Below are 27,129 nucleotides of genomic sequence, written 5' to 3'. Positions count from 1 at the left end.
GCATACATTTATTATACATGTATATATTTATACTTATTTTATACAAAATAAAACATTCCCTTTTGTGGTGATGTTTCCATTTTTTCACTAACGTTCTCACCTCTCCATAGGCTCACTCCGTGTTAACCAAAGGGTTATATATCATGGAATTGCGGAAGGTTGACAGAATGCTTTTAACCGAGGCTTTATTTATTCACTGTTTTGAGGTCCTGTGGGACACCAAGAGCAATTTAGTACCTTTGCCCACCCCTACGTACGCGACTAAAGGGTGCTGTGCATTTTATCACTATTAATATTCTGTATGGAGTATAAATTTAAACCATGACATTTGACGACATTCATGCATATCGCTCGGCGTCCTTACCTGAAGACTTTAGGGTCCAGCGTTCTAAGGTTATAATGGAATTTATAATAGATTTCTTGATATGAATCTACGTACGTGACAGGGTTATTTCTATTTTACTATATTTTCATGTTTTTACCCACATGCCAACACATACATACATCGAACGAATAAGCTAATATGTACTCACCTCTTATAAAATGGAGTAAAATAAATAATAAAAAAAAAATTAAAACAAACGAATGAATAATATATAAACATTTAAACTTGTCCTACATTATTTTAAGTACTAACATAAAAATGAATGCAAAATAAAATTAATATAGCAAAACTGACTTACTGGACAAAATTGAAACTGGCACAGCAATTGACAGATGAGAACAAGATTCAAAGACTACAAATATTTATTTATGTACTTAAATTTAATTAAAACCATCGTGACCTAACAAGTTATACCGTAACTTAGCAACATCTACCTCAACTTAACGTCATAATCATAAAAAAAATAGTAGATACAAACCAAGCCAGCCCCTCGTAGCTGACATTAAATTCAATATGCAATGTCACCGTATTAATGAGCTGGATGGTGACAGCCATAGACGAGTCGACTAGGGCGGACGTCCTAGCCTAGGACGTCCTAACAGGCGTCAGAAAAGGACGCGATCGTGATTATCGGAGACGTTCCAGAACCCAAAACTGAAATTCCCAGAGAATAGTGATTCTTGACAGCCATATACAAATTCTTACGAGAACTCAGCGAATCGTATCAATCAAAATCGTATCAATAAAAATCGAGCATCTTGAAAGATTTATCGCAGACGTTGTATACGTGTAGAGAGAATCTCCATTTGCTCTCAAAAATGATTCCTAGAGCTGTAGTAGAAGTTTTTCTAGCTAAAATATTTCCATCGAATTCGTAGGAAAATCTGATGTGAACCGAAGCGATAAAATAACATAGTATGACACTTTTTGACACTAAAAAGCAGCCTATATCCATAGAAAATCTAAATCACTCAGTAGAGAGAATGAGTCCGCAACAGATCCAATGCATTTTAATAATATTAAATCATCTGAATACAGAAGCAAACTTGAATTTGTAACTGCCGTATTTATTTTATTAATAAATAACGTAATTAGTAGAGCATCAAAGTTTGACCCTTGAGGAACCCTAATAGGGGTGAAATATTCTTTAGACAATCAGTCGCCATAGTTTACGAACTGTCTACGATCGCTTAAATAACTTGAGAAAAACCGAGTTAAATCATCCAAACAACCGAAGTTTGGCAATTTTTTTAATAATAACCCATGACATACCTTGTCAAAGGCCTTCTTAAAAGCCAAATATACGACGCCTACTTTAATTCAGACATCGAGAACATGTAAAAGATAATTTAGACAACGTTAAAAGAATTATTTTATCTTGAATGTAAGTTCTATCCATAATGTTCATGTCTAAGTACATTCAAAGAAAGTTAGAGCTAAGAAAAAAAATATAAAATAAAACACAAGATATTAATGCTTCAACTCTCGCACTGCCGCCTCCATTGTTCCGCATGTCTTCGCTGAATTTCCTGAAATATCCACTTAATTTTGCCAAGCGCACACACACATACGTCGGACTATAAATCAAACTACAACCACGCTCCAAGAAACTTTTGAAAGGGTGGATTTAAAACATTTCATAGTCGGACAAGCAAAATCCGGATGGTTATTGCATTGCGGTAAGATTCAAACCGCATCGTTATTTTGCTAACGTTGGCTGCGGAGGGATGCTGCAGGGTGCACGCGCGACTAATGGGTTTATTGTTTCTAATTTAGAGATATATTGCGCAAAAACCACCGAAGATCTATTGTGTACTTAAGTACGATCAAAGTTTGCAGTGTTCGTTTTGGTACAAGGTAAGCCAATACTTACTATTTATTTGTTAAAGACCAATAAACCGATACTTACAGGGTAAATTCTAACATAAGATGTTCATATACTTTCTATTCATATACATGTTTACAAGCTCAATGATATCTGATTTAGGATGACATATATATTCATTATATTATATTATTAAATTAAGTAGATTGTCTCCCAAATATATGTTTATCTATATGCTTCCACTACAATTACAGATCTAATAGTTGTATCATTAACATTAGATTAATTATTTAAAATTTTAACTAATATACATATATATATAATACAAACAGACGTTTTATTGCCACCAATTATATTACTTTCGCAAAAGATGTTAAATATCTTTAATATCATACTAAAATTGAGAAAACAATTTAAAAATATATATTAAATAGAATATAAATATCTTCGGAAAAATTCAATAAAAATATTGTTGAAAAATTCGTTGTCAAGTTTTTTCTTCAGAAACACGCTCGTGCGCTTTCGAACTATATTTGCAAAATCAAACAAAATGTTAAGCTCGCTTTTAGCAAAAGAAATTCGATGGAATTTAATCAAACATAACATTTCAAAATTACTGTTTATATTGTGAAAACTGTGACATTGAATCAGTTATTTTTAAATGTAAATTGTGTCATTCGGAACAGATAATCTTTCCGAATACTAAACTGATTGATTCCTTTTATCCACATGCTTTCGAATGAGCCGCATTCATTCGCAACACAATGAAAATCTCTAAATAAAATTATATATTTAATTACAACCTTTGTTCTGTCGTCCATGTTGAATTTAAATTGAAATATTCCCGTTTTATTTCCAATAAAAATACTTTTGCGTTGAATTAATCGCGATAAACGAAACACGTACATTTCGATTCGTGTGGAGTTTATATTAAAGTACTTTTTTTCGTTTGTACTTCTAAAGCGATTTCTTTGTGCGAGAGTTTCTCCCCGGATCAGGGCAGTTCTTATGGTTGTCTTACAGTGAAATAATTAGGTTTGCTCTTCCATTAGTTTTCTTTACATTTCCCGTGAGACGTAAAGCTTAAAGTCTGTACATACAACGGACATTCCTTCGAGTAAACGAGGTTTGTTTTATTTGCTAAACGTGTAATTTTCTATGAATATAATTAAGACGTGAAAAATAGACGTGCCGTGGCAAGATGCATATCGCGTTACAGCGGTTTCATTATGGCCATAAGTTATGCGGGAAGCTTGTTTATAGCTTGAGTAATAAACTAGTGGATATTGTGATTAAGTCAGTAATATGATTAAGAAAATATTTTACACCAGCGTGCATTTAAAGCAGTAAGTAAATAGCTTAGTAAGAAGCAGGTATAATATAAAATATGAAAAGTTATTAATTAATACATATAGAACATATTTCGTTTCTTAATAGAATATTTTTTATAATGGGTCAAAACCAAATTTTTACTAATAAAATAAAATAAGACGCACTTCAGAGCAATATTATTACTATTAAAATGTGATGCATGTTACAAGCTTCAGATGTTATATCAAATATTATTGCTCACGAACACATACGTATAACAGAAGAAAGTCTTGTCTGCAGCGATATCGACGGCCATCTATCGGCTCTATTATCAAACGTCCCGGAACGGCGTTCCGGCGGACAATTTATGACGTCGGTATGTCCGTCCGTCGTCGGTGAATAAAACATGGCGTTTGCCAAACTCGTCAATGTCGTAAACTAATTTCCGCCGTTACGAAGAAGGCCGTATCATTTTAAGGCATTTACTTTGCATACATACGAATACGTGTATGTATTTATAATATTTGCATACAATATTACATGGTTCTATCTTAAAAATAATAATTTATCAGTATGTTAGAAAATATCATTGGTATTGAAATGATATACAAAGATATAAGAAACGTGGGTGTTTCTAAGGAATAATTTCAAATCGGAGTCTGATATTTAGTTTAATGTCATATTTATTAAAAAACCTGTAGATTATATTTAATTTTACAATGTTTGATATAACTGGCGAAAATATTTGTATGTTGTGCTATAATATAATAACCACATTTATGGCAGCTGTTAAGCGAAATATCATAGGTATGAAAACATAAGGAGCCAAAGGGTGTGTAACATTAGTGAAAGGGTTAAAATATGAAGTGGCATTTGGGTAGAACAAACCGTGCGTAAAATAAACAAAACATCAAAAATGTATAATAATGTCTTATTTTATTTTTCGTTGTTGTGGTTTTTCCAAAAATAGATAAGTGAGCTTACAGTCGAATTATTATGTAAATTATTATACTGGTACGTCCATAATAAACCAGTATATCGCAAATTAATCATACAGACAAAACTATGGGATACAAAAATTAGCTGGTCTGGTTTTATATTATATAATAGTATTTCCGAAACGATTTTTAAAGACAATGCATTTTTTGATACGCACGTGAAAATGCCATAATCTAAAAATAAAATGCAAATAAATAGGAATGTTGTAACAAAAAATAACTCAAACTATCCGACGCAATTGTATAACATATCAGAAAATAACGTTCGATAAAATCATCTGTTAGCTAAGTAGAATTATTTACACCAAAAAAGCAAGTGCATAAAAAACATTTACGTTATCTACTAGCCATATTGAATCGCTTTATATATAATGGAATCTACGGCATAATTTCTATTAATGTCTCATAATTGTCTCCTTAGACGATAGAAAAATAAAGTAGGCTTTTCCTAACAGCAAATATATTCTTAATCAGATTATTTTTAACTGTACTTAAAAAAATAATAAGCATATTTTAAAAGCGATAACTTTAACTTAAAGATGTGTCTAAATAAATGTTGCAATTGGACGATTATTGTCAGTGACAGCCATGCGATTTTATAGATCACGATCCTTAACGAGATTGTCTGTGTTCTGAATCCACATTCGTTTGTGAGCATTAATTGCTGGTGCGAGACCTTCATCGCGTATTAAAACAATTATAATAAATTGGATACATACCTTTATTCTAGACGTCTCTTGTGAAGGCAATTTGCGTTGTATGATGGCAAAAAACATGCTTTCAAAATGATACAAAGCTCGTATTAGCACAAAGGTCCGGCTTGCCAACTTTATATAACACAATGAAAAATATTTAGATGAAAGCAGTTTTTAAATTTTAACGGTTAATTGCAGACGTTGACAAAAAGCAGCAATTAACGTTCGCAATTAATCCAACTTTGCGCTTTCGCTAATTGAGAGCGCTCGCGAAAGCTTGGCAAGCCGACGTTAAATTACATAGGCAGAGTTTTCACACATGACGCATACGTCAGAATACCGATTAAGATGCTATGAAAACAAAATACATGATCATTTAATATAAAATACATATACAAGTATATACGATGTAATTTACAATGGGACGCGTATCCTTCGCCCCATGCAAAATAGTACATAAAAATTCGATCTATCAATGATGAAATCGAATTATCACATGGTTCCCTTGCATTGAAGACTTGAGAGTTTCGAAACCGATAAGTAATAAATAACAAAACCAATCATGAAAACAATGTATGTATATTTGAGTGTGTATTTTGGTACCATTGTTGAAAAAGTCACGTTTTATGCGAAAAGTTTTAAATGCACCGCGAATGTGTTATCATATCGATAATGGGCTTGTTCGATACTTTAGAAGGCTATTCAGAGCGGAAATAGTTTGCGGAGCAAAGTTTTCTTTTACATACAAACTTCCTCTAATATCCATATTGAAATATGGTTCACATGCGCCATAGACAAAGAGGATGTATCAGAATCGAATTTTAAATGAAAATTCTACGTAAAAGAGGAAATGATTTAAACTTTAAAATGAATAGATACATACATATAAGTATGTATTGAATGTATATAAATTCAATGTGGTTAAATAGACAGAAAAAATATTTTATTAATATGTATAGTTATATTTTTAAAGCACTATATATTGAATAATATAATATCAGTAGGACGTATTTAATGTAAGTATTATTTTAATATTTATATAAAAACGACCTTTTGACGAAAAAGTAATTCTGATATTTTAAATGATTATTAGCCTTTATGTATTTAATAATAATCAATTATACGACATTAGTAATATGAGTTTCAGTAACATTAAGTAGTATTTCTAATCCGCTCTTTTATTATATTATAAGTATTATTTATATTCAACAACATAGAGCATTTAGCACGATTGTATTGATTTTAAGCATATTTAGTGTGCGGTGAAAGCAAAACATATTCGCCGGCATTTGTGCATCCACATACCAATTCATTGATTCTAAACTGTTTTTGATTACAAAGTTGCTATGTGGATGTACTACTTGCCACGTGATGTGTGATATTTTTCTTTGTAAATGTATGCATGTACCTGATTGCCGTCATAGGTCCAGCTACCGAACTTCATGTCACAGTGTTGATCATCAAAGGGGAACCAAGTGATGTCTATCTTGCATGTGCTCTTGAAGATACCAGGAGGAACGTACAAGCAACTGCCGTTGTGTTTGACCACAACGTTTGTGTGGTACGTCCCGTCGAAACCTTCGTCTGCACTGTACGATCCACCAACACAAATCGTATATAATAGATATTCAATACAAACAATAGATACATACAAAGAAATGTATCTTAATAATTTAACATTTAACATCGATAAAAAATAACAGCAAAAGTATTCCTCTAGCGCAGTCACAATCTGCAGTTCAAATTGTCCAGTCATAATCAGGAACGAGGAAAGGTGAGTTTAATTTATATTTAATTTTTTAAATAAAATAAAAATATTTTAATTACATTTTTAATAAATATTAGTATATCATAATGGAGTTAAAATTTTATATGGTTGTATTATATTTTAATCATATATTTTACGACCCTATTTAATTCATTATATAAAGTAAGTAACTGGAGCTTAAAGTCACAATCAATTCAAAGGTATTCTATGAACTCACTGTTTTATATTGCAAGGGCAATAATATAAATGTAGCAATTTTAAATCATACGAATGTAAAACGTAAAAGTTTTTTTTTTAAAGAATAAAATATTAAATCAATATTTTTTCTAAATCAAAATTAAAAATTATATAAGACTTTATTAGAGCTTTTGATTTCAAATATTCCAAAACACAGGCTCTAAGATTTAACATTTAAGATCAATTCGTTTCAAATATAAAAAAATCAAATGATTAATTTTACTGTCAATATGATTTAGTTGTAAAGGTCTTAATATTATTTAATAACGTACCACTAGCTCTAAATTATTATTCATTTTAAGATTTAAGTTGATATGTCTACTAGTGAAACGTTATAAACCATATAAAATTTTTATTCTCCTTATATATTGTTTTTAATTTAGTTTAATTTATTGATTGGTGTTTATTTGGTAATCAGTGCGGTTCTTCTGGGACATTATTTTAAAATGTCGCGCTGAGTGGGGGGTCATTGACAAACGTTTGCTTTTCTCGTTGTGTTTATACTATAGTTATATGTTGTATACATTTTTATCCATAATCTACTGTATTTCTCAGTGAATAAGCTCTGCCGAAGCTGTTTTGCCAACGTTTTCGCGCGCGGCGAGTTTATCTAAATCTACGACACAAAGTACAGGGTGGCCAGAAAAGCTGTGCCGGGGCCTTATCGCCACAGCGTATAAATGATTCAGGGCATGGATGGATGCGAGGGTCTTGTGTGTGAGGGCGTGTTCTTTGTGTGTCAATAACTTATGGTCGGCGTGTAAAAGTGCGAATAAAAAATGCGAGCAAGACCCACGCAAATAAAGACGTATAGCGTGAAATTTTATTTTCTTGTATAAATAACATGAGTCTCAAGTGTCCGAGGCAAAGTTATCACAGCAAGCCCGTAAGCTATAGCTCTATAATATATGCATACAAAAATATCTGATTTGAAACAGCAAACTTGTGACTTTTTAGTGCAATAGTTGGAAAACACTGCAATGATTTTTTAATTTTCCAACGCTTTTATCTCCAATTGTCAGTATAGAGTAATGTGTATGTAAGGATCACTCCTTGTTTATTATCAAACAAATTTTATTTTATTAGATTAACAACATGATGCAGCAGGATTGGATTCGTCATAAAAATACCATATAATTTCGATGTAAAGATGTATCGATTACGTTTCAAAAGTTTTGCGATGATATCTGTCTGTCTGTATTGAATTTTTTCTTCTCAAGTCACAGATATGATGCAATGATATTTATTGAAGTTTTATTAACTTTTAATAATTAAAAATAATATAATATATATCGTTTCTTAAACTATAAATTCTATTTGAAACATTTATTGAAATAATATTATATACCATTGAGCAATTAAGCGTAAATATTTATTATATAATAATTTAATATATATTTCCGTTATTTTTAAGTACTAGATCTATTAAAATTTTACTTGAAACATAGGAATTAATAGTTCATTAGAGCTCTATTATAGGAGTATATCATATCACAATGATGCAATGAATCTATAATATGCTATTTTATATTTGTATTCAACAGTATGCGTTTTATTGTTGCATCGAACTTAAAAGCATAGCACTGTCTAAATTAATTACATCGATAAATATGATTATTTGCTCGATCATTTTTATTATATTATAGAAAAATATCAATAAGAATATAATAAAAGCTATATAAAGCTTTAGTAGATATGTAAGATTCAAACATAAGATTTTCAACTTATTAGGTGAAAATTATTTTATTATCATATTAGTACAAATATATGTTAAAATACTTTAAAATAAATATTTAAATACGCGAAAAAAGCTTTAAAAATAATGAATGACAAATTATTAATTTCCAGATAAATAAATTTATATATGTTCATAATTAATAATTAATGAAGTTTTAATTTATGATTTAATTAAATCGCTAATCTATATAACGCAGAATATTGTCTTAAAAATTATATAATTAATAAATTAAAATAAGAATATCATTATGGTCAAATAATAAACAATACATTGTAATATTACAATACACATAAAAAAATATAACAATAATAGATGGTAAAAAAGGAAAAAAAAATCATAAAATATAAAATTTAATAATACTAACCGGACCAGCTCCTCGTAGCTGACACTAAATATATCAATGTGCAGCGTCAGAGTATTAAGGAGCCGGATAGTGACAGCCATAGTTGAGTCGACTAACAGTACATTGTATTATTACAATAAAAAAAATATATAAAAAACAACACACAAAAAGAAAAAGGAAAATATATATAAAATAATAAAAATAAATAATACGAACCGGCCCAGCTCCTCGTAGCTCATTGTATTATTACAATAGAAAAAATAAATAAAAAACAACCCAGAAAAAAAAATAAAAATATAATAAAAATAAATAATACGAACCGGACCAGCTCCTCGTAGCCGACATTAAATAGATTAATTTCCAAAAACAGATTTTTAAGGAGCTGGATGGCTACAGCCATAGTGCGGATTTCTGGACTAGCGGGCATCATGATTCCCTTCAACGTTTCGGAATCCAAAACTGGAATTCCTTGAAAAAAGTTTTATTGTCAGCAGCACCTTTCAGTAGTTTGAAGAAATGCTTAGCGACATACGATTTTCTGCGAGAACTCAACGAATCGTATCCCAATACAAGAACATATAACAATTAAATATCATCTTATAAATGTATCTATTCGTAAAAAGTTTTTTGCGTAAAAATAAATCATTAAGCGGTTTAACGGAAATGTCATAATATTATTTTAGATGTAAATTAAATGGGAACTTAACTATAAAATTTAGAAAATTAATATAAATGAAATATTTTTCTAGTTTTTATTACAATATATATGTATTTATATAAATCGTAAAATAAATTTTAACACTTGAACTTATTTAAAATTTTAATAAATTAAACTAGGGTAAAAGTTGTTACCAGTATTTTATTTTACAGTTAACAATATCATTTTCATTCTTATATTCTGCACATTTAAAATTTTTAAATCTAATCCTCTTAAACGATACTTTTATCAGATGAACATGTGATTGCCTACTGTAGGTAAATATACATATTGACTTTTTATACAATTTTGCATTGAGAGTGTAGGCTTTATATATTATATAATAATATTTGCACACGCTTTCTGACTGTATAAATACGGTCGTTTGAATAACGATACAGAGCGACAACGACCCCATTCTCACGTGGGAATTTGTCGGATTAATTAAAAGCGATGTGGATGTCGGTCAGGTAGAAAATTCACAAATTTTAGAACTCGAAAAAACGTGGCAATAATAATAATCATGCATAAATTTGGAAGTGTCGAAGCGACCCTTTTGGGTCGCAAGAAAACCCTGCGCCATCTGGTCAACCTTTAATGGAGGAAATGTGTAAATTTGTCAAATCCTATCTGAGAAGTGCTCGTTTCTGCACATATGTGTTTGAGTAAGCGTGTACGTGAACAAGCGGAAATCTCCCGACCATATCTCATTTACCCTCTTCGGTTGGCTAATTAGTGTGTTGTGTATTTCATTGTCTGTACATCACCTTCGACAGTATAACTAACTTAAATTCCGTTTTCGCTTACTAATTAATATGGGTTTTCCCTTAGACAATAAATTATTTCTCTTTTAGTAGTGTATTGACTAAATATAAATATGATAAATTATAACATAGAATTACACTTTTTTGAACTTTGAAAAACTATCAATGATTATGTCGGTCTTCATAGACCTAGAAAAACCTAGAATCTGGGGCATTAAGTTTACTCAACGGATGTTGTATTATGATAATAATGAATATTGTACAATATAAGCCGTATCCTTTTGATTGAGAGCTTTCGTTGCTCAATCAATTATTATTATGAGACACCCTCGTTTTTATGCGTCGCCCATCCAAAAATACGATATTAATCTTAATAAAGGCTCAGGCTCTGCACCGAGTGGTTTTCGGAACCATTTTCATAATGAAACGACATTGTCCTGTTTTTATTGTGGGACGAGGGTCTTAGGCAGTTTTCTTTGGGTCGTTAACGACGAGTTTGGAAGCGGATGCGAACAAAGCTCATTTGTTTCGTTAAGTTTAGAGCCGAGGTGAGTTAAGGATTGTCGTTAGACAGGGGGACCCATTTGGACCACGGACCGCACCTGTCGCGACACCGAGCCGACCTATTTATTTAATGGTTACCCCTGAACTGTTCGACCTCCTTTTACCAATCAGGATTGTGTAATGATGTCTGATCAGGATGTTAAAATATTTAAAAATACCAAAGCGGCAAGAGTAACTATATTTTGAGCTAATTATGGCTATTAAAGTATATGCCACAAAAAATTGCAATATAATATTGCAACAATAATATTTACTTAAGTTTTTAGTGATATCATAGATACAAATATTTAACATGTAGACAGATATTGTGATCATTTATACATAAATTTACGACGAATCCAATATGCTTCTTTACTTCAGTGTTTAACAAATTTGCATTAGCGATTATAAACGAACATATTACAGGTTTTATATATATACGTTTAATTATTTAAATTGGTTTAAGTAAGTCACAAAGGCATGCTTAAAATAATGGGATCATAGGAAACTACATTTATGTTGGTGTTTCAAAAGCTTAATTAATTGTCATTATGCGTCGTTGTACAACTTCTCAACAGTTTAATACAATCAGCTAAGCCTTTTCATCTGAAACCTACCTTAAAATTGTTTTTAGTCTAAAAGTAACATTAACTGATTTTATGTTTATTCAAATAATTATTATTTAGAAAATTAGTTGATGATAAAATTTTAAACCAAGTATTTTAATCCATATAAAGAATTTATTTATATTCATACCGGTAGGTTAATAAAAAAAACAAAGTACTAGAAGTGAAAAAACTTGAGAAAAGCGAAACATTTTTCAATTCAATGGCCCCCGAGCTCGCTCGACCCCCGTAGGGTGTAGTGATCCACCACAACGGCCCGAAGACTTAAATACGACCACCATGGAAACCCTACCGCCAATGGTTTCGGTTTCCATTTTAATCCATCAAGCGGCTCTCGCAGTAGGAAACGTGGACTAGGATATATACCCGATCCATTCTTTTCACGTCCGACCACGACACAAACTCAGCTACCAACAAACTGACATTATTTTTCAGGTTTTTTTCTAAATTTATACCAATGCCGTGATCGGAGCGCGTTTCATAATGTAGAGTCACTTCTGTGCTTCAATATTATGTAAAATAATGTTTATATGGGTTTAATTTAATTATAAAATATTAATTTTGTAATATAACTACATACATACAAATCTCATAAAAATGTTGTTGGTTAAAAAACGCGTGATTTCATAATGAACTCATGCGATTGAAAATCATATTTGCTTTAAATCAATCGATACATTTTTATGGATGTGTATAATACATATTATAATAAATATTTAGCTACTAAAAATATGATTAAATCATAATTTTTTAGATTTTTTTAATAAAATAAAAATATTTAAATGCAAAGCTAATTTTACATTGTTTAAAATTTTATACCAAAATTTCAACTTGACCTGAAATGTATAAATAATTGATTAGTCATGAACGGCTCCTTTGCTTAAATAAATATTCTACAATAAAATATTAATATCATGCATTAAAATATTTATTATTGTATATTCATCGAAGACAGCGAGTAGAATCTGTGAAATGAAAGTGTTTAATATTATTTAATATGTACATATTGATAGTTTACGGTATATTGTATTATTTTGTGTAAATACACATCATGTCATGATATATTATTCATGTTAAGAGGAAGAGTTTTATTTTTGTTTTTATTGTCAAGGCGCTCGGCGTAAAATTGAAAGATTGCCCAATAATACACGACTGTAAGCACAAATTGATTTGTGGTTATCGACTCTTGGGTTTAGAGCTCCTGCACAGTAACATCAAACATGTTTTATAATAGTAGAAATACAATTCAATACTTATAGTGCTTTTCTATAAATGTGTAATAATGTTTTAAAAATATAGAAGGTGTAGTACCTGCATATCTCATTAGCCTAATAAAAATTTCCAAATAAATCTTTAATTTAACTAATTTTGATAAAAAAATCTAAGTTGAGTTTTGAATTTTCTGATAGAACCATCCGTTTTTATTGCATTTAAGTAACGAATCGCAAGCAAAAATTCAATCAACTGTATCAATTGATACAGATTTTCGATCCTACCGAGCTTTAGTTAATGTCTAGTCTAACGGGAAATTTATTTTAACCATTAAAATTTCCTCAGCCACTCTGCACATTGAATCATTAAAAAAATGTAATGGCTCACTGAATGAAAAATATTTATAAGATAGCTGGATTGTCACGTGTCACAAAAAAAACATAACCACCAAGCGGATAAAATAATAACATTAAGTACCTATATCTGTATATTGATATTTAACGTGATTATTTAGGTACATATATAAATATATAAAATTAATATTCTTCGCGATGGACACTTATTTTTGCTATGTAGTATAAAACATCCGCTATTATAAAGCGTAGTGAAGTTATGAATGGATGTCTCTTTAAAAGGCTGTCAAAATTAATACAGCAACTATTATGTCACGTTCAAAAGCACTCAGTTAGGATAACATCAAAAGATGTAGTCGCCCAGCATAATAGACGATAATAAATACCAGAAACTTAATTATATAAAATTTGACAATATTTTAAGCCGGTCGCCTTTTAAAGTAACTATCAATATGTAGTACAATTTTATTATTAAAAATATTTAAAACGAGTAAAATATACCAAAAAAAGGCAATCAACACATGTGAGAAGTTTCAAAGTATTTATTTATAATATAAACCTTACATAAATGCCAAGCCACAATTTTCCGGCGCTGCCCTTTGAGAGAACGACATCATTTGTAGCCTCTCGCGGCGGTTAAATGAATTTTTAACAGTCATATCACGATACTTATTGCACAATTTCATATACACCAATTAGTGGTTGCCTTTTTTAAGCCTTATAATATATAATTAAGCATGGCTGTATTACTTGAAATTGCTATTTTGTATTCAGTTTTTAATATAAGAATATCGACGCGATCTTGTAAAACAATCTGTATAAGTATTATATGTGTGTAAGTAATATTTTATCAAAAGGACAACTTACGTTTATTGACTTTTAAACTTAAACAATTAATAGATGGCCAAACAAATAAAGTTAGTAATTGGAACTACTTGGCTTAAAAACATGAGCTGTATTTAACATTTACTTAGCAATTTCAAGAGGTTGAGCGAATTATTTAATGTAGGTAACTATTCTTAAACTCATGCTTAACTATTAGTTGAACAGTTCATACCTGTTGTACATGAGGACATCTGGTTTCCACAGCTTGTTCGGGGTAATCCTCAGATCTTTGACGCCGCCGTAATCTGAGTCGTTCCACCGAAGGTTGTAGTCATTCCACTCCTGAAGCATTAATGTAATGTAGTACTCAGTCGAAGCATACTTATATTTTGTATATTTTATGTACTAAAACACTGGAAGTAGCTACTGACACAAAGAAAGCGCTAATGACACTTACTACCAACAAACAAGCACATATCTTGTATGTAGTTATATGATATAAATAATGTAACGATATATTAATATTAATACTCGAGCGTTGAACCTCGAACTGTATTCTTAATGGAATGAATAATAATAATAAAATCAAAATAAACAACGTCTGAGAAGCGGCGATTTGTTGATGAATGTCATTAACGCATCTTGTGATAATTTTTCATATTGTTCATATGTGTGCGAAAAAGCGAATCTTTGTAAATATTTTTCTCGTTATTCTATATTTATTTTTTCTTAGTTTTCTATTAAACAAAGCATTTACAAAGATCGATGTGATATATATTTTTTATATTCGAACAGAAAAAAATGTGTGTTGTGTGTTTATAAGAGTATGAGTGAAATTTTTTTGTGTTTTTGTCAAAAAATATTTTTTTTATACATATGCAAATGGAGAGTATTTAGAGAAGCGAAGACAGATACATAATGTGAGCATACGTAGTTTTCTTATCTACTCAAGCGCAACAAACGATTTTTTGTGAATAGAAGGACACGTGTATGTACATACAAACGTGTGTTTGTAATTGAAAATTTGTGTTAACGGTGTGTCAAAAAATCAAATATGAGTTTTAATAAAAAAAAAAAATTTTGTAAAGAAATAAGATAAATATATCTTAGAAGTAAAAGAAATGCACAGACTTGCAATGGATTCATTTTTTAATTTTATTTTTTTATTTTTAAATTAATTTATAACAAAATATGAACACTTGAGTTTTTTAATTTCTATAATATTAAAAATATATTTTGCATTTTTTAATAATGAGTCTTTTTTTCTAATTTTTTCGATCAGCCCATTGTTTTAAAAACATAATTTTTTTTTAAATAATCTTAAATTTATAATAATATTACAAAAAATGTCAACATAATACAGAAGACAAACATTATTTACAGAAGAAAAGTTTGCATATCTATATTGTTTTTATGTCTAAAAATCACATATCTAAACTTAAGAACTCAAAATCAATAGATCAACACACCGTTTAACCTATATTATTTACATTTTTCGAATTACAACAAGGATTATATTTTAATAGATAGCTTTAATTGCAATAAAAGCATCGTAAAATATCTACGATAGTTGAAAGTTGAAAAGAGAAGCAAATAAAAATGTATATTTTTTAATAATTTACTAATTGTATTTTGCAACTCAACAGTCTTTAGTTGAGCTAATTTAGAGAAAGCCTTTCAACAATTATATATTGAATAAAAATGTAATGCATTATAATGTAAATTTGTCTTTGATATTGTGAAAAATAAATTTTATTTTATTAATTTTATGACGGCACATGCATTGATATTTTTTTATATACATAAAAACTCAGTTCTAATCATAAATAACTGTACTTATTTATTTTTGCATTCAGTTCCTGTATAATAAACACCAATACACTTTCTCTTTCATTCAAAAGTGAACTTCGCACGATATAAGCTAATTTTTGATTGAAAAAGAAAATGCATTTATATGAATAGCGAATATTTTGACGGTACACATTAAATCTTGCGAGTCCGTGCGATTGACATCACTACTTAAAGTGTAACGACCCAAATACTCTCACTATCATATTGCTTTGGTCATATATATACATGGTTTCAGAGTAATGAAAAATAAAATAAAATGCGTTAAATATAGTTACAATTAAGAGCCAATATGTATATTTCGTAATAAACATAAAAATAAAACAGCACACTAATTACACAGAATCAAACAACAAACGAAAGTCTATATTTTACATATTCACATTCAGATTGTGGGTTTCTAGGATCAGGATCTTTGCGCTAAACAGTCAAAATCAGAGCCAAGCACATTTTTATTAGGTCACATCGTTGCACGTTACCTGTTATATTACACAAGGGAAACTTTCAAGACTCTAAGGGTATAATAATGTTACGCACTTCAAAAAATCATGAAACTGCCTTGAAATGCGTAAACAGATTCAATTTACATAAACACTATGTGGAAGCATGCGGGTCGAGGCTTAATTAAATGCCTTTAAGGAGATCACTAAAAATAGGGTTAATCTGGGATGCAACTACCACTAGGTGTTAAGTGGTCACATTCACTCTTGGCGAGATCTGTTTTTTTTCTGTAAAGGAATGGCTGTTAACGACCCACATTTTCGACAACGAGAGGGTGTGCTTTAACACACCCTGACGAAACCCAAAATGGGGGTCAAAAATCAGTAAGTGTGTCTTTGATTTGTGGTTAAGTTTTATTTGTTAATATGAGCATTTAATTAAATTTGGTGTGTTTAGTGGAGGCTTATTTAAAATGGGACTAACACCGCCTTGGCCTATGTGTGGAAATAAATATTTTAAAATATAGGATATTTAGCCTCAAAGATTTAAATTCGTTTGAGAATAAATTTCCGACGTAAAATGCTTCATTAACTTGTGCAGACTTATGTATATTTAGATTGTATGTAATAGTATATTATAAAAGTTAAATATATACATATTTAAAGTCTCAGAAGTTAAGTGATAATAAAATTAAAACAACAAAATTAATATGTAAACTGATCATGAGAAAATAATACACAAAACAATGATTCGTCCTATGATAAGGCGGTTTCTTATAAGATTTCATATATTTAATTTCTTATTTTATACATATAAATTATTTATAATTATATTTCGCACACGCGGCAGTTTTGAAATATAATATACAACATTATGGTAAATATCTGTAATGGAACACTAAGAACATTATTTACAACCTATCCAAACAAAACATTACATAAACTTACTTAGTCTAACATAGCATAAACTATTATATGAAATTTATATACAATAATGTGAGTCGTCGTTATCAAATTTCTATTTTATATTTTATTATTTATAAATAATTGTAATGTTCCTATCAATTGTAAATAAACATAAAACAAATTACATATCTGTCGGCAGCTGGTCCAAATTGCGGTTGCGGAAAATTTCGGGACCTTAATGTTCGCGAAAGTTTTTAATATCAAAAAAGTGTCGTGAAAACGAGGGTCTGATACATTTTTGATACGATTATAAAATTATTTGCAAATAATTCGCATAAACATTTCACCGCCCTATCTGAGAGATGACAAAAGGAGTATCAAGCGCTACGAAACTTCTGCTCGGTCGAGTGAATCTCGATGAATATTCAATGAACTTGTTGCGATTTACATTTGGCGGATACTGTGTCGTAAAAAATGTCTAGAAACTATTACGATGACACAAAACTCACATTAGAAAAATCACAGATATGCTGATGGCGCTTTTAGCAGAAAGATGATGCATTTTTTTATTAAATACAATTAAACATAACATTGCTTAAATGTTTATATAATAATTGTATGTTTGATCAGAAAATTGTAAAAATTTTCAGAAAAGGCATAGAATGTCATTATTAAAAAATATTTAATGCTTAATATTGGGTAAATATTTAATATGACACAGGCACTGAAAAATGACGAGAGAGTTGAAAAAATCCATTAAAATAATTAAAACTCTAAACGCTAAAAAAATATATAGTAAGATAGAAACAAAAACCATGATTAAAATGTATTTATTGTCTACTATTAAATACAAGTACAATCAAATTATAAAAATCTAATTTACTACAATGTCACACCTCACATATATAAGAAAAACATCCTACGTGTCTGTCTTGCTTCATTGTCTAATTTGCAAAAAAATAATATTAAAATTGCTGTGCTGATTTTAATAAAACTGCATATAATAGAGCTAGTCAGACTAAGGCATCATAAAAAATGTGCATTTCTCAAGAAACCGAGCATCTTTATCGATGTTTTGTGAGTCTAGAATAAGCAGGCAGAATTTCCAGAGCATCTCAAACGTCACATCAAGATTCTTAGTAGAGGAAGGCCTGTCTAGAATATATCCAACGAGATGGTTTGAGTATTTCGCTGGCATCGAGGAGCATAAAAATTAAATTGTGTAAAATTTTATGACACTGAAAGGCATTGATCAGATTTCTAAAGCCTACTTAAATAAAATAAATATTTATCAATTAAGAATTAAATAAAGAATTAAGATCCTTCTGCAGGTCGAGAAAATCCGAAATCGAGTGCACTCTCTTGAAAATGTTAAAGTCGTCCACATACATAAAAAAGGAGTGATTCATTACCGTCTCTATGTCATTAATGAACAATAGAAGCATCAGTGGACGCAAGTTGGATCTTTGCGGTATTTTAATAGAGGTAATAAATCGTTCTGAAACTCTGTTTTTATACTTAGGCAATGATTTTATTATTGCCATTTAAATTAAGTAAACTAGATCTTTGATCAATAATAAAAACAAGAGTGAGAAATCAATAAAAAAATATATTAAAAAAATTTTAAACTATAAAATAATTTCCATATATCAGCACAGCATCATTTTTGAAACACTGCAATGAAATTCTGTATTTTCATGCGGAAAAATATAATTTTTCATGCTAATGAGAGCGTTTATTACGGAATATTGACGACAATTAACAATTAACGACGGGCGTGCGTAATTGATTGACGAAAATTGTTGGCAATTTGGAGCGATTGTATATTTTTCCGGCCCAGAGCGCTACGTAAATATGAAACGCATAAATTTTCGATGTGAAATTTGACGTCGGATATATTGCGCCTACGTGTGGTTACGCCCTAATGCTTATTGACGTATTTGACAAGGACGTCAACATTGGGCGGTGACACTAAATATTCAAGGAAATACTCAAAATCTGACATATCTCTAAATTCATGTGAACAATTACCTGATTCGGTATTTTTCAAATTTTTGTGTAATATATTATTCAATTTATAAAGGTGTCGTTATAAAAATCGCTCGGTAAAAAATACTATGCTTGTTTATTATTTAATATAAATAATTTTGTCTATTAAGTTATAATGATTTTAAACTAGTACAACTTTTTTATTAAATTTATAATTGGAATTTTTTTATTAAATTTAATTGGAATAAATTCATAACATATTATATTAACTAAAAATAGAAACCAGTACTTATGAATTAGATGTAAATGTAATTAAAGAAAGTTGGGAAATATTAGGATATAAATTAAATAATTTTGTAAAAAAGAAATACCTTAAAAATTAAAGATTGCTTCTAATATACCTACACCTAAAATTAAAAATAGTAAAAAGTTTGAAGAAATGAGATCAATTAACATGTTGGCTTGTATAGTAAAAATGATGGAAGAAGTAGTAATTAAATAATTAAAAGATTTTATTATTTCTCAAAACATCATATGTGAACCACAGTCGTGATTCAAAAAAAACATTCCACTGAGACTGCATTACAAGTAGTGATAAATGATCAAGTAAAACGCGTTCCTCATTACAAACTTCATTTTCTTCGAGATTTTTTTGAAGTATCAATAGCGAGAACTTTCCCATCGATATCGTAAGAATAATCTGATGGCAATCGAAATCGAAAAAATGACACAATATGGCACTTTCCAAAACTAAATGACAGAATCTAGATCACTCACAACAGATGAATAATCCCCGAAGGGGTGAAATAATATTTCTACAATCAGCCAACATAGGTAACCAACTGTCAACTTAAGCTCATATAACTCGAAAACAAACAAGTTAATTCTTTGAACCAACCAAGTTCCGACAATTTTTTTCTAATAACTGCTCACAAACCTTGTCGAAGGCTTTTTCAAAATCCGTTTCTATGACGTATACTTTTATTCTCGCATCGATAAATTATCTCACAATTTGGTGAAAGAAAAAAGTATAACAATGGAACGAGTTTTTATACTTTTACTTTTATAATAAATAATTCTACATTCAAGTTCGTCAAAATGTTCATAAAATCATATTTATGGGACTTAATTTATATTATAACTTTATATTACATTTTTGATAATAAAATAAAAGCTTAAAAGTATTAATTTAATTATTATTTTCTTATGGTGAAACTGAAATTTAATATGATCTAATGATACTAACCAACTCACCATAAAAGTGTAAAAATATTCACACATCTGTAGCTCTATCGCAAATTTGTATTCCGCAAAACGTACTACACGTCTCCGGTATGTTTTGAAATACGACTTCCGTAATAACACCGCATTTACATACCCCAGCGCCAGATTTTTAATGGTAAAAAAATACATTAAAAATATTTTCCTGCTTAATAATGGCTTATACTGCGTGAAACAATATCTACGATATTAAAAAAACTATTATTTACCATAATTATTGTAAACCGTCAATTATTTTTTGTATAAACATATATTTATAAAACTGACGGTACTGCCGCGCGCGTGAACAATATAGTATCGTTTTATTTATCACATGTATTTTTGATATACACTTACCAAAGACAGCCATATATTTGTAATAAGGAGTTGGTTCTTCTCGTCCTATATGTAAGACACAACAGAAAGGGAAACATTGGCCGTTAGTAGGTACCCACTGAACATATTCATGCAACAGTTTTTTTGTGGAGAGACAGGGGCGACATGAGGGCCCACCAGCTATGGCCGAAACCAACCCTCAATACCCTACCGAATGGCCTATGTTCTTCTTTATTTATTCGCTCTTCTTCTTCTCATTTTTTCGACTTGTAAACGACACAAATTATTTACTTCAACTATTACTTAAGATAGACCAACTGGTAAATTGTCGTACATTATAATAATACATTCAACTATACATGTACATATATATAAAAAAATATTATTTACAAATATAAAATATAAAATACCGGCCTATGTTAATAGCTATAAACAATAATCTCACATTTTTAGACATAGTTCACAAAAACATTTTTATACATAAAATCCTAACATATATAATAATATTATTTTTTAATTGTAAATATATTTTAATAACACCGTGTTGTTAAATGATTCGCTGAAAATATAATGAGTAAGCTCAACAAATGCATATTTTAATATAATCGAGTTTACAAGTCATTATCGTTATCGTTAGATATAATCATATTTCGAGACAACTAAATACATGTCTCTAGAGTTTACCTTTAATATTATAAAACAAATTGGTCAATTATGTTTGTGGAATATTATAATTAATAATAAAAATAATTATACTAAGCTTCTTTCTAATATTCTCAACGACAATTGTTTTTAATTAATAAGTTTACAATACGCATTGATATAAATTTATTAGTCAAAAGCTTCCTTTAAAATTTGTCGAATATGACCCCGAGAGAAAGCTCAAAGCTCGAATTCGCAAAGAAAGCTCGTTTCGTCTGATTAGCCCGCGAGCACAATGGCGATACACAATCCTCGTACTTAAAAGCTTTTCCACACAGAGAAAAAATGCATTTTCCATATATATGTGTGAATGTGAATGGAAATGTGAAACTCTTTGCGAAATGCACATAAAGAGAAGTTCTGTGCTAATGTGAACCGCGCATTGGTTGACGCTGAAAGTTTAAAACTTTTAAATAATACACTTGGCAATTTATAAATTTAATACTTTCGAGACCGTGTGCATTTTGTTTGCAAACTCGAATGTGTCTAGAACAAATGGGAAGCGAATACATAATAAATTATAAATATGTACCGTAGAACTTTCAAGCTATACGATTCGAGAGAAAAATCTACATTTTGTATCACAATAAACAACGGCAAAAATCTCGCCGCTGCTTTGGAATTTTGCCATTACCTAATGAAGCTTTTGGTAAATATTTCTAGAAAATTTTTATGGACTAGACAAAAAACTAGTCTCCAGCAAGATTTACAGCAAACTTTTAATGCACTTGAGTCATACTTTAATTAGATGAAACACAGCCCGACTTGATACTTTTTATTTCAAGTATCAAAACTTCGTCGATTTTAATACATCTGCTATACCCCAAACGTGAGAGGCAATACATACTTTCATACAAGTATACTTTTTCAGAACTTTGTACGCATATAAAAAGCTTTCGTTTTTTCAACATTTTTAGTTGGAATCAAAGCTTTTCACCATTCACTATTTTTTTACGTAAACTATTGTGCGCGTCTAGAAGCGAGGAAAATATTTTTCCATCTTTCAAGTATTTGAATGCGAAGTGAGCAAATTCCACAGATCAAAAAGTAAACATCCACGGCCGTTTAGCGGAATTCTTAATATTTCACTAGAGCGAATGTTTTTCAACATCTACGAATACCTTTCTTTATACACGTAAGTTCAAAAAATATATCTAAATAGAAACGAAGCGAATCCGCTAAAAGTTTTTGATCAATCGGTTTTTAAGTAAAGATGTATAGATTCTCCATTACTGTGATTAAATGTAACTCTCGTTGAAGTCGAATTAAATTGAACGAAATGTAAGAAAATTTGCTATTTTCTACATCGATCGTTCCATGAGCACCATTGCAAGTAATAAAAAATAAAACTGGACCCCTTGACCAGCACTCCGGAAAACGTCGTCTCGATATCTACGGGTGTCGTTGAAACAAATATATTTTCATTGGATTTTCAATTCAAAGGAAGTCGAGGAATACGTCTTGATTTATTCACACCGGGAATAGTTCAGACAATTGCTTTTGTAAGGTTGTTCTCCACCATTTAATTTAAAGATTACATACGAGAACATGCCAATGATATACATATGTACATACAAATTATTAAGAATACAAACAACGGTTTTAAAGTAGCTATTGGAACATTAACACATCTAAGTTTAAAACTGTAATCAGTTCTGATTGAAATACTTTATTGTGCGACTACATAGTTGTATAAAGGAATATATTTGTAAACGCGACGCCGATGCAAGAGTTGATTGCATTTTGATACTGAGGGATGTTGTAAAACAAACACACTTACGACCCTAGGCTTGTGTTCATCTCACTTTCAAAGCGCTTTGTGGTATTTCTCATGTCACATGTTAATTTCGAGTTGCAACTTAAATGTAAATTTGTATACGACGATCGAGAATCTGTCGTGCATATAAAGGTATTAATTTTGTATTGCAGTATATGCATGTTTTAACTTTAGGTCCACCACTCAACGTGGCACCCTGAAATATCGAGTGTCTTGTAACCGATGAATAATATATGCTTCACGTGGTGCATTGAACGTGTTCACCTGCTCCGCTTGAATTACAGATTGCATATATAAATAAATTATGAGACTCGAACGTATGGTCTTCGTTCTTTATTTAAATAATTGGTTTGTGTCTGGTTAACTTCCGACAACTTCAAAGGTCGGATTGCATTCAATTTTGATTAAATAAATAATTTAACGTTCTTGTATTTTACTATATGGATAAAGGAGCAGCAATAATCGAAGTGCTTTAAATAAACATAAAAATCGAATATATATATATATATGTATATAATTTAGTGTGAATTAGTTTTAAAAATGTATTTGTTAATATACTCGATACGATTAAGTGACCAACACTAAAGTGATATAATCGGTTATTATTTTCCTAACAAGCGACACGGTGTTTGCACAAAGGCCAAACTCTAGTCGAGTTTATTTATGCAAATTGTCCTCTCTCGGAGAGTGAGTCTGCCTTGGAGGCGCATTGTCAAATTGGTGAAAATTTCGAGCATTTTGCCGAGTTAGCCCACTCGGTAAACGACAAATTGTGACAAACGACGCCGTAATGAAGAGCGCCCTTGATGACACGCCATACATATATCATCTTAAGGAAACACCATAAATAACCCGGGGTAGGCCACTTCTGGCCGAGCGTTGCAAAAGCTCCCATTTGCTCTAGAGCAATTGGTCTTTGAGCCGGCCTCAAATGAACACACGGTTCAGAGAACGTATAAGAAACGTTACATATGTATGTGTGTTGCAAATTTGTCAAAAGTTCCATCGTTGCAAGAGTTTTCAGAGGCGCGTGAGGCAGCTGCTTCAGCCGCAAACTTCTCAACGTTTATCATAACTCGTCTCGTGCATATTTCGAGGTTCTAGTATCAGAGAAGCTTAACTACAAATGTATATAATTACAATATCAAACATTTTTACAATTACAAAATGGAAATACTTAACATCTCTTAATTTTTACAAAGATAGGATTATTAAAATAAACACAATACAACCTCACACCGGTCATATGAGTGTTTAAAGATTGAAACCAAAAAAAATACTAGTAATAGTATAATAAAAATTGAAACCAAAAAATATTATTAATAATACATTTAATACGTTTAATCAAAAATAGTGCGCTGGGGCTAACAAAAAATATGTTGTCGAGACTATTTTTAAAGAATATGCTAGAGCAATCACACGTATTCCAATTAGAAAAATCTTTGAAAATTTTTTACAGTACCTATAGATAGGCACACTACTACTGTGGATTTTAAAATTAAACTACTGTTAATTTAATAAAAGCAATATTTAAAGGGCATTAAAAAATATTGTTATTAGCGAACTAATCGGATGGCCAAAGAATTAAATCTAAATATAGAAGGAAAAGGCTTAGTTTTCAACGCAAATGAGCAATGAAGTTCTGATTGAACCTAAGAACCAGAAAATATAATAATGTTTATATGTAATGTGCAACCAAAATAATTTTTAACAAATAATATGACTGCTAAATATTAAAATATGGTATAGACCGATTTGCAGATAAGTTCAAAATAATGCTACATGACAAACACTACATACTTTTTATAATATTTACGTATTTAAACTAACTGTTTTTAAGCTAAATTATTTGTTATCTTATGTAGGAGAATTTTATTTTAAACTATTATTTTAAACTAACTATTTTAAATTTAAAATTGCGCAAGTAAAGTATTGATCGACTATTGTACTTACAAAAAAGGCCATTAATCTCGTACGTCCAGGATATGAACTGTATATAGAATTGTGCATTTTATTACCAAAGAAATATCTAAAATATATATGTTTTTCTAGATTTTAAACTGAAAATTTGACTTTGTTGTGTGGGCAACATATTTATAATATAGTCACATAGCTTAGATTAATTAGATGTGCAGCTTATTTTTTTAGTAATTCATTCGAAATAAAACTATTACTTATACACAATAAAGCTAGATCATTTTTATAGAAGCTTTTGATTACACATACATTACAAGCAAAAAACCAAATACAGCCATTTCTATAAAATAAAATCAATGAAAAATATAAATAGATATGCTATTCAAACAAGGCTATTTCACGCACAAATCCGAATTGCATCCTAAAATGCTTTATTTACTGGGATTCTAAAGAAATTACTTATTTTAAAGTAATAACAAATGTAAAGTAAACTTTTAAGACTATCTCTAATAAACAGGATAAAAATATTTACACTGCTAAATTTATTTAAAGTAAAATTTTATTACAGCCTCCATGTTCAATGGATTTAATATGAAGCATTTTTTTAAAGAAAACATATTTAATTAACTTGAATAAGTAAAATCGGTTATTTTTATCGTTTTCTTTCTAGAAAATAAAAACAAAAATGGCAGTAGTAATTTATTAGAAAAGTGAAAGAAGATCATATAAAACGATAAAATTATATTATTGGAAAAAAATCGAAAATACTCAAAAGCTGAGTTTAATTGATTAAAGATTTTATTTTAATTTGGCTCAAGTAAAGTTTGATAAATACGTATTGCTTCATTTTTTTATATAACCTATGTATCTAATATATAACCAACAGTTACAAGATTAAATCGAAAACGATTCAGTCAGAAAATATGCTTTGAAAAAATTAAAGCTCATTACAAGATCGAATGTCGAAACAATTTTTTCAACGGAGTTAATTCCAATTTTTAGCATAATCTTTCGTCCGCACTGTGACTAACATCCTATAATGCTAAAATTAACACTTTCTACACAAAAAAGCGTAAATCTTACATTTTTTTATATATAAAGTTTGAGATACATTCTATACTACGTATGGAAAAACTGGATACTATTAAATATCGCGTATGGCTCAAGATTTTTTTCTAATAATATTTTTCTAACCGAAAGAAACATGGACCATTAATAAGATTGAAATATACAAAATTTATTACGAGTACATACTTCACGCTAAAGAATAATACTGCGTATATATTGGACTTCGAATGGAAGCTGTTCGTTTGATAGAATTACAGAGACGTCGTCATATATATGAATATCTCGACCCTTAATAATGAAGACAAAGACGAAGAAATAAAATATGTTGCTAAAAAAATGTTTAGCTATAATTTTTCGCAAATAAACAAACAAACATTCATAACGTCATCTGAACATAATACGTTTCAACGAAAAATTCTAGCAAAATAATATTGTACGCGAAACGCATACGTCGAGACCAAACCCTAATTGCTAAATGAGAATAATTCACCATTACGCAAAGTAAATAATATCATATTTTTCTTATTATTACACTGCGAAATTCCCGAGAAATCCCAACGTAATAA

The 27,129-nt window shown here is 29.9% G+C and overlaps 1 protein-coding gene across 5 annotated transcripts in view; it reads right to left on the bottom strand.

Annotated features, from left to right (window-relative positions):
* Nucleotides 1-27,129, bottom strand: part of nAChRalpha6 (nicotinic acetylcholine receptor alpha6) — a 277,603-nt gene that overhangs the window by 68,670 nt on the left and 181,804 nt on the right. For 3 of the 5 annotated variants that reach the window (XM_088203416.1, XM_088203417.1, XM_088203414.1), the window contains exons 4-5: nucleotides 14,553-14,662; nucleotides 6,623-6,803 (exon numbers count right to left, since the gene is read on the bottom strand). In XM_088203416.1, the coding sequence (XP_088059542.1) occupies nucleotides 6,623-6,803; nucleotides 14,553-14,662 (291 nt within the window). Of the gene's footprint in view, nucleotides 1-6,622; nucleotides 6,804-14,552; nucleotides 14,663-21,120; nucleotides 21,166-27,129 lie in introns of all 5 variants that reach the window. The other 2 variants (XM_088203413.1, XM_088203415.1) reach the window with 1 other exon arrangement.

The sequence above is a fragment of the Plectrocnemia conspersa genome, unplaced genomic scaffold, assembly GCF_051122295.1.
Source record: "Plectrocnemia conspersa isolate PC_06_02 unplaced genomic scaffold, ASM5112229v1 ptg000014l, whole genome shotgun sequence".
NCBI lineage: Eukaryota > Metazoa > Arthropoda > Insecta > Trichoptera > Polycentropodidae > Plectrocnemia > Plectrocnemia conspersa.
Note: the sequence above shows the minus strand (reverse complement) of the source record. Positions and strands in the feature narration are given on the sequence as shown.